This window comes from Ooceraea biroi, chromosome 5 (assembly GCF_003672135.1).
Source record: "Ooceraea biroi isolate clonal line C1 chromosome 5, Obir_v5.4, whole genome shotgun sequence".
NCBI lineage: Eukaryota > Metazoa > Arthropoda > Insecta > Hymenoptera > Formicidae > Ooceraea > Ooceraea biroi.
Window position 1 is genome coordinate 16,180,204 of NC_039510.1, and position 11,871 is coordinate 16,192,074.

The window sequence follows — 11,871 nt, forward strand, 5'->3', positions numbered from 1 at the left end:
TCCAGAAGCGACGACCTCGTGATTATTAATGAAGGATCAAATTTCGGTAAAAGATGACCCGTATTCATGCGATTGACGTTCAGACAACACCCTCTCTCTTACGCGTGCACGTGCCTAAACGAAACTTTTTCGAATTTAGGCCGGATGATTCATATTTTGTCGCCATTTTTATCAGCAGCTTTTCGGACAGCCGCTTCTATCTGGACACGCCACGATCTTCCGGGATCGGTCGCGATTCCTATAAATCTCCAGCTGGTGGTACAGACAAAATGCTGTGCGAGAGTACGCTCGAGGTGGGAGCGAACGGGGGACGGGGGTCAAAGAAAGAGGAGGGGGCAACAGAAGGTTACACTGCGCCTTTTGAGATGACCAGTTTAGTTCTGCTTGGCATCCGAAGCGCATGCTGCGCAGAGTCCAAGGGTGACACGGTGACCATCCTTCGACCAGCTGTTGCGAAGCTGATTCAACAACCAGTCAAGTCGACCGGTGCACGGGGAAACGCCACAAGATAATTATGCCGTGTGTTCCGCTGATCAAGGAGCTTGCTGCCAAAAATCGCATTGGTGCTGGTGCAGTCTGACGTTTCTGGAGCATACGGTTCCAACAACTGGCGATCACGCACGTGTACAACATTCGCAACTGCTACATGTCAAAGCGCCTTCCTCGAAGCATGAGAGCAAAAAATTGAGCGTAATGCGGGAGACGCGTTGGCTTTCAACTTGTGAATGATCAGATCAGCCGCGGGATCTGGGTACACAAAGTGAACGGTGAACGGTGCCACTTCGAGCGCGAGCACTGTCCTAGAGAGCGGGAGTCGCAACGACATTTGTGTGACGCGTTCGCTATTTGCAGGGGCAGCTGGTTTTCCTCTGAATGATGCTCGATCGTAACACGTGGAACATCAATAAAATCGATAAAGTGTTCAGCGCATGTTGCGGAAACGTGGCGAGCATTGACTCGTTTCCCTACACCTTCAACATACGTTTCACTGCGGCGCACACTTGGCTGCTGATAAACGACACTTGTGAAATCGGCGTAGACATTTTCACTGCTGCCGAGAGCCGGAGGGAAGGAGAACCGTCAACAGAAAAACATTGGTAGCAACCCGGCGTCGTTACTTCACTAGCGCACTTCCTGAAAAAGATATCAACCACGCCGTCGAGGCAACTTTCGCCTAAAGAAAATCCGAGAGGCGTGTGTCACGTCTTGGAAAACGATTTGAAAAACTGGTGCAATCGTTGTTCGATCAGATTCGGGAATCCAGCGAAGACTAACGAAGCCACTCGGAGAAGCACGTTGCGAGTAGAGGTCACGAAGAGCAGATATGAGCACGAGTAGTCGTTGGTACGTGATCTAAGAATATCGCGGTGTGGATCGTTGAACCGGTGAGGGGGCTCCCTTTCTTCTTTCCACGTGTCGTGCTGCCCGGGAGAAATAAATCAGAAACTTTCTCTGACAACGCAAGGCTCGGCGTCAGTACTCCGTAAACGATGTCGGGGGACACCACGTCTGACGACGAGGGATCGCAGGAGGATCCGCCGCGATATGACATCGATGATCTGGAGATCATTAAAACTATTGGTGAGTCCAGAACAGAGATTTCCGTAACGCGAACTCCTTACGCAACTTTTATCTAATTATAATTTTCACAGAACGAACACACGTGTGTAGAGAAAATCTTTTAAGATCGCGCAAATATCAAGGATACACGCCGACTCTTCGATTTAAAATATACGAGCGTTTTATTCTAAATTGCTTCAAAAATGATATGATGAATATCAAATTTGATGTTACAATTTTGTTGGTGCTTTCTTAGATGTGAGTAAAATTATTCATACGAATATATTTTATACAAAATAAGATATTTAATTGCCAAATTTCTAATTTTTTAATTTCTTACAATGGAAAAGTATTTAGAAAAAATAATGAATAAAAAGATTATCGTGTCTGTAAGTATAAATGCTCGACAGAGTGCAACGATGAAAAACTATTATTTTAGATCAGACTTTTAAACACACGAGCGAGAAGAAATAAAATCTTTACCGTTCTCTTAGTAAAGAAGTGGAACACCGGAGAGTGAGAGGGCACCCAGTGTATATTTAACTGCTTATTAAAGCCAGTATTATGTGGAAGAGCGGTTTGGAAAATTGCAGGTACTCGGTCCGCGATTTTCTCTTTCTTCTTTTTCTGTACTTCTAGTCTGAAATACGTTCCTTTATAATAAGTGGTGAAAACCTGAGAAAAATTTCTGAAACGAAGGCATTCTCTCACATCTTTCGTCCTCTGGAAGGTCCTTTGAGCATCTCGGACAATTTCTCCTCGAAATCGCTGCTCGGGCGACGCGTTACACCTAAATTCGTGGCCATCGTGCGAGTATTTAAAGCGTCTACGCCATCACCGGAAGCGCTTCTTCGTTTTACCGTTGACACCTGTTCCGAGCCGTCGTTGGCAGCGGTCCTCGTCGTGGGCGATACGCGTGTGTATCGTGCCGCTCTTGTTGCACAGCCAATTTCGTCGTTACCCTGTACACAAGCTGCGCTTTCCATGTGGACGTGGGTACGCGTGCATAAATATGCAAAACTTTGCGCTGGCTGTCGCAATGTGACGGTCAATTTCGAGGCTTAATTCGGCCGGGGCTCATTGCACCAGCGCTAATTGGTCACGGTACGTTAACCGGAACAACCGAGTCACCTGCATTCGTGGGAAAGTGCATTAAACAGACCGCGCCAGGCAACGTACGTCAAATTAAAAGAGCGCTGGGGGTGTGCGCACGTCCGTAATTAACGACTTGAGTGGGTGATTCAGTAGTTACACGACGCGTTCCGTGGCGATAAATGCGCTCGTTATTCGTGAAATCTCTTTATATTTAAATACATGATAGCAACGACAAACGGGGAACATGCAATCTCTTCATGAAGAATATCTCAAGCCAAACGTGAACGTTACAGATTATCCCGTCGCGGAAAAATGAGAATTACATTATGTACATGATACCTGTACGATGAGTAGGATTAATTAATTAATTAAGTTGCGATGAATATTAATTTAAACATTCGTATGCAAATTCTAGGCACAGGCACATTCGGCAGAGTGGTCCTCTGCAGGCATCACGGTACACCTCTCGCTCTGAAAATCCTTTCCATGGTCGACGTGATCAGATTGAAGCAGGTTGAGCACGCGCGCAACGAAATCACGATCCTGAAAGAAGTTAAGCATCCTTTCATCGTCAACATGCAAGTATTATATCTGTTACTGTTAGATAAGAGAAAGCATTGCTTCGCGAAATGATTCGTGATCATTCGCCAACAATGAGTAGGCTCCGATCCATGACTTTTGAACGCACGCGATGTAATCGTCCGAAGGAAAGTGATACATTTGTCGGTCAAAGAAAGGCTCCATGCAGCTGATCGTTAGGCGGAAAGCGCGGTCAGGACTAAGGAAAGTGATATACAAATGATGCAAATGCCGCTTGACCAGTTTGCGCCGCATCGCGATTAACATTCGGATAACAGAAGCGAGAGAAATCGATACTCTCCGCGAGAAGACTGCTTTTGCTGTCAGAAGAATGAAATCGAGAATTTACTCGCATAACAGTCTAGCTTACTTATGTTTGTCACCTCCCTATTCTTATAATTGTCATTATCTCAGGCTGTGGAGCGGTAGAGACAAAGCCAGAGTGTACATGTTACTGGAGTTTGTTGCTGGCGGGGAACTCTTTTCTTACCTGAGGGCGGCGGGTAGATTTGCTGGACCCACGAGCTGTTTCTATGCAGCCGAAATAGTCTGTGCCCTGGAGTATCTGCACAGTAAGCACATAGTTTATCGGGATCTCAAGCCGGAGAATCTTCTGTTGGACAGCCAAGGCCATCTCAAAATCACCGACTTCGGTTTTTCGAAGAAACTTACGGACAGGTAAGTTTCTTTGTAACAAAAATGCTACGAGGAAGGGACCAGAAATGTCAACGATCATTGGAACCTGAATCCATTATTTATTCGTTATTAAAATATCGCTTAAAAAGTAAATATAAAAATAAAATGATATATTAAGAGATTATAATATCTACATTTTCATTGCTGTTTATTTCTGTAAAATTCAAATCGCATTGACCGTCTGTCAGAGACCGACTGTCTGACAGAGACCGTCTGTCGCGAAGTAACGCGTACAATGTCATGCAATTAGCCAAACTACACCTGTTACTTGCTGACAGTGTATCATAATAAAACATTATGACCGTGACTATAATTAACACGTATATGTTTAGAACATGGACCTTGTGCGGCACGCCAGAATACTTGGCGCCGGAAATAATTCAAAGCAAGGGACACAATAAAGCTGTGGATTGGTGGGCATTGGGCGTCCTAATCTACGAGATGTTGGCGGGATACCCACCGTTCTTCGATGACAATCCTTTCGGAATCTACGAGAAAATCCTGAGTGGTAGGATAGAGTGGCCGAAACATATGGACCCCATAGCGAAAGATCTGATTAAGAAATTGTTGGTCGCCGATAGGACGAAGAGATTGGGAAACATGAGGCAAGGTGCTGAAGACGTCAAAAGGCATCGATGGTTTAAATTAGTGGAGTGGCCTCTGGTAATTTCATAATGATTACTTATTAGTTCATTAATTAATTCATAAATAATGATTAGTTATTTAGTTCGTTAATTAAAATATAAAATAGAATGATCAAGAGCGCGAATGAAAAATGACAGAGTTAAAAAATTTAATAGATATCTACTCGAGTTTTATTGGATACGTCATTTTATACGTCATTTTATACGTCATTTTATACGTCAGTACATACATCTCTATTTACATTTCGTGATGTCCCACAATAACAGAATCGCGGAAATAATTAAACGATCGATCAATGTCCACAGGTGCCGCAAAGAGCCTTGACACCCCCGATAAGACCACGTGTGAAAACGCCGGGCGACGCAAGCTGCTTCGACGATTACCCTGAAATCGATTGGCGTTCCCAACCACCCTTACCGCCGGATCAATTAGCCCTATTTCAAGATTTTTGACAATTGATATGACGATATCGTTGAATAGTCGCGATATTTTACAATTAACATTATTTCACATTCAACAAATTCGGTAAATGGCGATGTATAAAGATACTGCGCTAAAAGAGCACATCTTTCGGCATAGAGCGAACGTGATCAAACGTAATTTCGACGACGCTTTCGATTACGTTTGATAATTAATTTTCTACTCTGTACATAGGCGACTTTTTATATCTCGTTGTATATTATTTATTTATACATGCTAGACATGTCTAGACTAGGCATCCTTTTTCATTGTTTCTTGCGAATCCTGTAAATAAAGAATGTACAGCGAATTTTAACTGTATGTTTTAAGTTTTACTCTTAATTCTTGCATACTTGTTTTTCAATCAAGTCCTTTACGATTTCATGTTGCTGTACACACGTGTATATCGTTATGTGCAGTGTGTTGAATTCATAATACTAATGGAATCGATTTGTACTTGCAATCGCGATCATCGAAAAATAAATCCACACACCACAATTACCTGATAACGGAATGTTACAAGTGATTCACCATCGTCTACATTTCATTAATTTTGCAAAACGTGATATATAATTTAAAGTGAGCCTTAGCACGCAACGTTTGCATGCCTAGTAGCAACAATACAATTTTCTGTGTGCGATAAAATCAGCATAATTCTGATCAAAGAACAGTACAACGCAACTCTACGTGGAAGAAACATTGTCGATCAAACGAGCAGTTTTCCGCGAAATACTCTGTAATAGCGAACGCCAAACAAATATTGAATGAGTGGCGAGACTTCCAATTCGTCTACATCATGATAACAATATCTCAGGAGAAACGACATAGAGTGAGAAGGACCATGGTGAACCATGTAGACATTAAATTTTCTGAAATCGAGAATTTGATGAAAGCGAGAATGAAGTCGTTCGACCGCGCTAATTTTAAATCGTACAGTGATCAGTCAACGGAAAGTACAAAAGAACTTGCCTATAAATTTGTGCAGGAATATCTGCAATGTAGTACAATACATGGCGTAAAGTACCTCGGCAAGTTACGAATAAAACCCAGCATTGTTGGAAGACTCTTCTGGGCTCTAATCATGATATGCAGTTTCCTCTGTGGGTGATATAAATACCTGTATAGTTTTACATAAATCTAATGAACTAATTAAAATCAATATCAATTTCAATATGTTATTATATAATAATACACACATTTAAAATTACGCTCTTTTAATTACAATTATAGAAGGTCATTCTCAGACTCATTGAAAATGGTTCTTCCAGTCTTAGCGTGGATGCTCTCGAGATTCTGGGCACGTTACACCGCGAATCCAACTCGCACCGTCATCGAGTCCTTTCAGACTCCGATATACATGATTCCATTTCCAGCTATAACTCTTTGTCCATTAGTGGCACCGTTAGCGAAAACGCGCATGAAATTGCTCAAACGTTTACGTCTACCGGACAACATGGACAACGATACGGCGAATTTTTTACTCAGGTACGTGCAGCTCCGACATGCAATATGTATACGCAATTCATTATGCAGATACGCTAATTACACAATTGTTGAGAGAAACGAGACTTTCGCAATATATTCAAGCTAACGTTTAATGATAAGTTACGAAACCCTCATCAGATATGGGCCCTCATGGGCAAACGAACACTCGCCTGCTGGTAAGGATTACGTGAACAATTTGGAAGAGCTTTTGGACATAAACCATATGACGTTTATGGATTTTTTAAAATTTCTGCGTCCCTGCGAGGACCTATTCGACTCCTGTTCGTGGAACGGCGAGACGAAGAACTGTAGCGAATTGTTCAAAGTGTCTTACACCTTCACAGGTATATGTTGTTCCTTCAATTATCTCCTCGAGGATTATATAAAAACTGGCAGGTAATTATAATTAGTTATTAAGTTTAATTGTGCTTGAATCGTGGTATCTTCTGACTCTCCTTTTATTTATAATTATACGATAATTTACTTTGGATTGAAACAGAAAGAAGAACGACTCCGACATAGTCAGAACTGATTTGTATGGGCCAAAATCAGGTCTCAGAATTGTTCTGCATCCGGACTTGTTAGCTCATATCGATAATACGGCGATCAGATTTTCGACAAATTCCATCGGTGTCGTGGTACATATCGTAGTACATACATATGGAGTCATAGACTAATCTTGTATTAATTTTGACAGAATAAAATACGTTTTATACTCGCAAAACTCGTGCAGTGATATTAGCTTCTTCAAACGCTTACTCGAAACAAATATTAATGCTTTTTTTTTCTTTTCTGTGAAACAGATGTTTCCTCATCATCCTCTGGAGTATGTCGGTACTATAGCCGTCAGACAAATTCTACAAGCGGAACAAGAATTATGGGTGATTTATACATGTGATATTTTTACTTTCCTTTATGTAATATATATCAAATATTATATAAAGTTTACGTCTGCCGCACGTAAAATACTGTATTATAAATGCTTATAATAAACATTTTCCCAGCGTTTCGAATCACGTCTTGACAATCTTATGGTTTTACTCGATAGATTTCCGTAACACCGCTCGTCAAGTCATTTAAGACCATCGAACATTCTCATCAAGATGATGCTGGAGATCTGGTTCTACATTGTGCGGATGAGACCTTTAAATTGAAATATTTTCCCACGTATCAATATACGAACTGTTTCATCAGCTGTGCCATCAGGGCCGTTGTTCAACTCTGCGGTTGTGTGCCATATTACTATGCACCCGTAGCTGACATGTATTCTTTAAGAGTAACTTGATCTTCTCTTTTCATAAAATTAGTTTTCCGATTACATCATCTAGCACTGGACAGTAACATGCCTTAATGCTTGCAGATCTGCGGCTGGGAAGACTGGCAATGTCTTTACACGAATGCGGATGAAATACGAATCATTCAGAACGTTAAGACAGAAAATTTCTCATGCGAATGTATAAATCCATGCTTGAATGTATTTTATGATATACAAACATTGTCATCCGTACTGAATGGTCAACAAGATTTCAATGTCTCGCCAGTTTAGTAAGCTATAGTAAAACAATAAAGAAGAGTGTTGCTTGTGAAACGTTATTTATAAATGATATTTATAAATGCGGCATCTACATGTGTTATATATGTTCCAGCAAAAATCTTTCGAAGAGCCAAGCTGTTCTAAGAGTATATCTGAGCTCCGAGACTTTCACGGTGATGCACACAATCCCGCTCGCTGATAGATTGTATCTACTAGGTGAAACCCCGTTCTATCATTTTTAATTTTTAATTTAGTAGTGCTAATTGTTTCAATAAAAAGAATATCTTTTTTTAGCATCCGTGGGTGGCATATTTAGTCTTTTCGTGGGATGCAGCTTTATAAGCTCTATCGAAATTTTGTACTTCATTGGACTATTTCTGCGCTCTTATTCCAGCTCCAAGAAGACAAAGTAAAACGAAGCAACACGCGTGCGATTACAAGTTTCATTGGCATTATTACCGGAAAGATTGCGCGTGATATAATTATATTTAACGTTCGTCGTTACTGAACATGCTAACTGGATGTCCAATCGCATTTTCGTCGCAGAGGTAATCGTGCGAGAAACGACTGTCACCGTTACTTCAACTTCTGTCGGCTGTCGTATACGGGTGCCTCGTCGAGCACTAAGAAACTGGAACGATTAGATCTATTTCGGTCGGTTACTGGAGCGCTGCCGTAATTCTACGCCCGTGAAAATATTCGGTAGCCGAGAACGTCTCACAATCGTGTGGTCCTCCTTGAAGCAAGATCGCGCAAGACAAATGATCCACGAGCCGCGAATAAATCACAATGTCTGACCTTTCTTCGGCGCACCGATCACTGTCACCAGTTTTCGATACGTCAATTTTCACGCCTACGTGACTCTACGTTCTATGCATGTTTTGCCATCGGCATGTGCACGCATCTGTCTGGCAATACGGCAATATCAATCGTAACTCAAAATAGCGGACGTGCAACGTAACGATTAATTTCCGATACGATCGAGCACGGCGATGACAGATTTATGAGGCGCGACGAGAACACGCGACTCGTTGGAGTCCAGTAAATCTGGTATTTAGTCCTGTGAATATATGAGATACATAAATTGCCGTAAGTGAGACAACGAAAGGAGTGGATGTTTCGCGGATGAGAAACTGGGTATTTATATCTAGAAGAATATTTCCGAAATTTCGAATGAAACAAGCGGCGTAATTCGATACTTGAGTCATGCGGCGTGTCTCAGGAATTCCTTGCCTTACATAATGTTTGAAAGCTTTTCGTTAAAGCAGCCCTAATTGCCGCCCAGCATTGAAGTCTGTGCTAATCACGTCAGCTATTTTCGCGAATGCTGTCGAAAATACCGATTTAGTTCTACGCGGAACGTACAGTCGAACTTCGAGAGCTGGAGGCGCCGACTATTTTTGGAGAAACGCCCACGTTTCGCAAGCACATCGTTCACGTCTCTATAACGTTCTCTATTTGTTGTAACTCGTGATGAACTCGTATTTTCTTTTTTTTCTAATCATACCCTCTCACGTCACAGTCCGTTTTCCAGTAACACGATGGTAATTTATTCATTCCCGGATAAGTCTCACTTATTCAAAAGGAATTCCAGTCAGCATTCTAAACGAAAAGCTTTATTTTCTGATTTTCTGATATTACTGGAGATGCGTCACGAATCTGAGGAACTAACATGATAACGTGATCGAGTAAAATAAATAAACGAGATTCGAGATAGGAACGCACGTAAGACCTGATGTATTTATTTCGGCGACTTCAAGTGAGCACAGCTCGGTGACAATGACAATGTAAATTGTAGCTATAGAAATGTACGTGAAATAAATATTACATTACATTCTGAAAGTGTTCGTTGCTAGTTATCTACGAAAAAATATAATTAGAGTAACATGAATAGTTATTTTTAGTGGGCAGCCGGTTTCCATGGCGAGAAATCGAAATCGAAATGTGGGGTAAGCTTTTCAAATCTTGTCTATCTGCCGTGGACATACTTTTGAATAATTTGGATCGCAGAAATCGGTCACTAAATATTCACAAGCGAGTTGCATGTCTCCACACAGGGGTACCTAGATTGTAGAAAATGTAATAAATGATGGTGGGAACTGGCGAGCTTCGTGTGAGGTGTCCTGGCGATTTTGGATCCCCTGAATGCATCCGCTTTTTGACGTGTCTCTTCTTTGTTCTTCAGCCCTAAAATACGATTGTATTTAAGATATTTAAATAAAAAATAGGATTTCTCATTTCGCTAATCTACGTTATTGATTTACATTATTGATTTGGTAGTAATAAAACGCAACATGCAGGAAACTGATACATCAAAAGATAAAGTGAAGGAAATAATAGGATTGCGCTTTTCTTCGGAGATTTCAACGACCAATGTAACAATGCCCTCTTCAATCTCATAATCTTACTCTGATTCACGTAGCATCAATCTTACAATGGCGAAGTATAAATATAATCACGCAATTCAAATACTTGATCAAGGAGGAAAGATTCCATTATCATACCACGACATACCACAGTTTATGCTCATAATATTAAAACAAGAATTAAAGAATAATAATTTTAAAAAATAATTAAAAATTATATTAAAAGAATATGTGTGCAGGTAATCCAGGACATGCGCTACGAGAATCAATCAATTCCAAACGCATTCGCCGATGTGCGAAATAAACTCACCATGATGAGGAATGTCTGCCGTGTTTAAAAGAACAATCCCGAGTATAATACCCAAAGCGAGATTAATAGAAGGATAAGAATGAGGTATGTCATCAAAAGGTTCTGCGTCTCGTGACCTGTTTGCGGCATTTTTTCGTCGATGTGGACTGCACACTCTGTTATTCATATGATATTTATTACTCACTAAATGCACTATTATCCGATAAATTTTCCCTGCTTTTATTCCTGATGGATCGAAAATCGATCGAGCGTTCTTTCACAATCAAGATGAGTTTATGCATCAACATTGCAGGGCAATAATAATTAGTTTTCGGACCAATTTTCTGTCGGTTTATGTAATCACAATAACATGATTTTACAATATCTGTCGTTAATATTTTTAATAATAATATCATTCCAACTGATCGATCTTCGTTCAAGGAATAATCTTCGCTGGGCAATACTCACGAACGCTTGAATTATCACAAACTAAATGCGAACGTTCGAAATTAAAATTCTGCCTCGTACAATGCTTAGACTTTTATTTGCAATTACAAGCGTTATCGTATGAAAGCACTTGTGGACCTCGTGTTGTAGGGATCACTCCGGGATCCGGGGACACGTTCCTCGCCACTTTACGTGCGATCGTAGACTAGATCACGCGGCCCAGGATCTGCACACTCGGACCCCCCTTAATCCCGAAATTCCTCCAGGAACCGCATCAACACCCCCACCCGTTCGTGCACACGTACATGTCGCACCTTACCGCGAAACATCTTCTGCCCCAGGATTGGTAGAAAACGAGATCCCACCAACGCGACGAGCGTTGCTCACAGACAGCAACTCGGAGAGTTCCGCTACCTCGAGTTATATTAAGGCATTGCGGATGTTATAGGCGCAACTTCCTGAAAAACGCGGCTAGATCAGCCCCGGATAAGCGCCGAGGTAAGTAATGAAGATAAGTAATAGCAGGTTCAAGATCGTTGTGGAATTAATATGTGCCGGTCCATTAAGCACGATTGGAAACTGCAAGGTGCATCGTGTTATTCTGAAACTCGTTCGAGCTGACTGCCCGGACTGCTCGCGCGCGATTAAGCTTTCACTCTTCGGCCGATGTGTGCCAATATGGAAGGCCGTCCATCATTTTTGAGCTCCGGTCTAAA

At 41.3% G+C, this 11,871-nt stretch overlaps 2 protein-coding genes across 4 annotated transcripts; both read left to right on the forward strand.

The window, feature by feature from the left end:
• Nucleotides 1-243: 243 nt before the first annotated feature.
• LOC105286488 (cAMP-dependent protein kinase catalytic subunit PRKX) lies at nt 244-5,344 on the forward strand. Of its 3 annotated transcripts, XM_011351474.2 has the most exons (7): nt 1,477-1,581; nt 1,653-1,818; nt 2,000-2,153; nt 3,071-3,233; nt 3,649-3,912; nt 4,263-4,593; nt 4,881-5,344. In XM_011351474.2, the coding sequence occupies exons 4-7, from the start codon at nt 3,142-3,144 to the stop codon at nt 5,025-5,027; spliced, it is 834 nt and encodes a 277-aa protein (XP_011349776.1). In that variant the 5' UTR covers nt 1,477-1,581; nt 1,653-1,818; nt 2,000-2,153; nt 3,071-3,141; the 3' UTR covers nt 5,028-5,344. The 3 variants fall into 3 exon arrangements, with proteins under 3 accessions (XP_011349775.1, XP_011349776.1, XP_019889588.1); XM_020034029.2 differs by lacking the exon at nt 2,000-2,153; XM_011351473.3 differs by lacking the exons at nt 1,653-1,818; nt 2,000-2,153 and having other exon boundaries at nt 244-1,581.
• Nucleotides 5,345-5,463: 119 nt separating this feature from the next.
• LOC105286487 (sodium channel protein Nach) lies at nt 5,464-10,278 on the forward strand. Its single transcript, XM_011351472.3, has 9 exons — nt 5,464-6,134; nt 6,303-6,519; nt 6,658-6,915; nt 7,019-7,157; nt 7,323-7,400; nt 7,568-7,795; nt 7,880-8,064; nt 8,166-8,269; nt 8,348-10,278. The coding sequence occupies exons 1-9, from the start codon at nt 5,831-5,833 to the stop codon at nt 8,464-8,466; spliced, it is 1,632 nt and encodes a 543-aa protein (XP_011349774.2). The 5' UTR covers nt 5,464-5,830; the 3' UTR covers nt 8,467-10,278.
• The last annotated feature ends 1,593 nt before the right edge of the window (nt 10,279-11,871 follow it).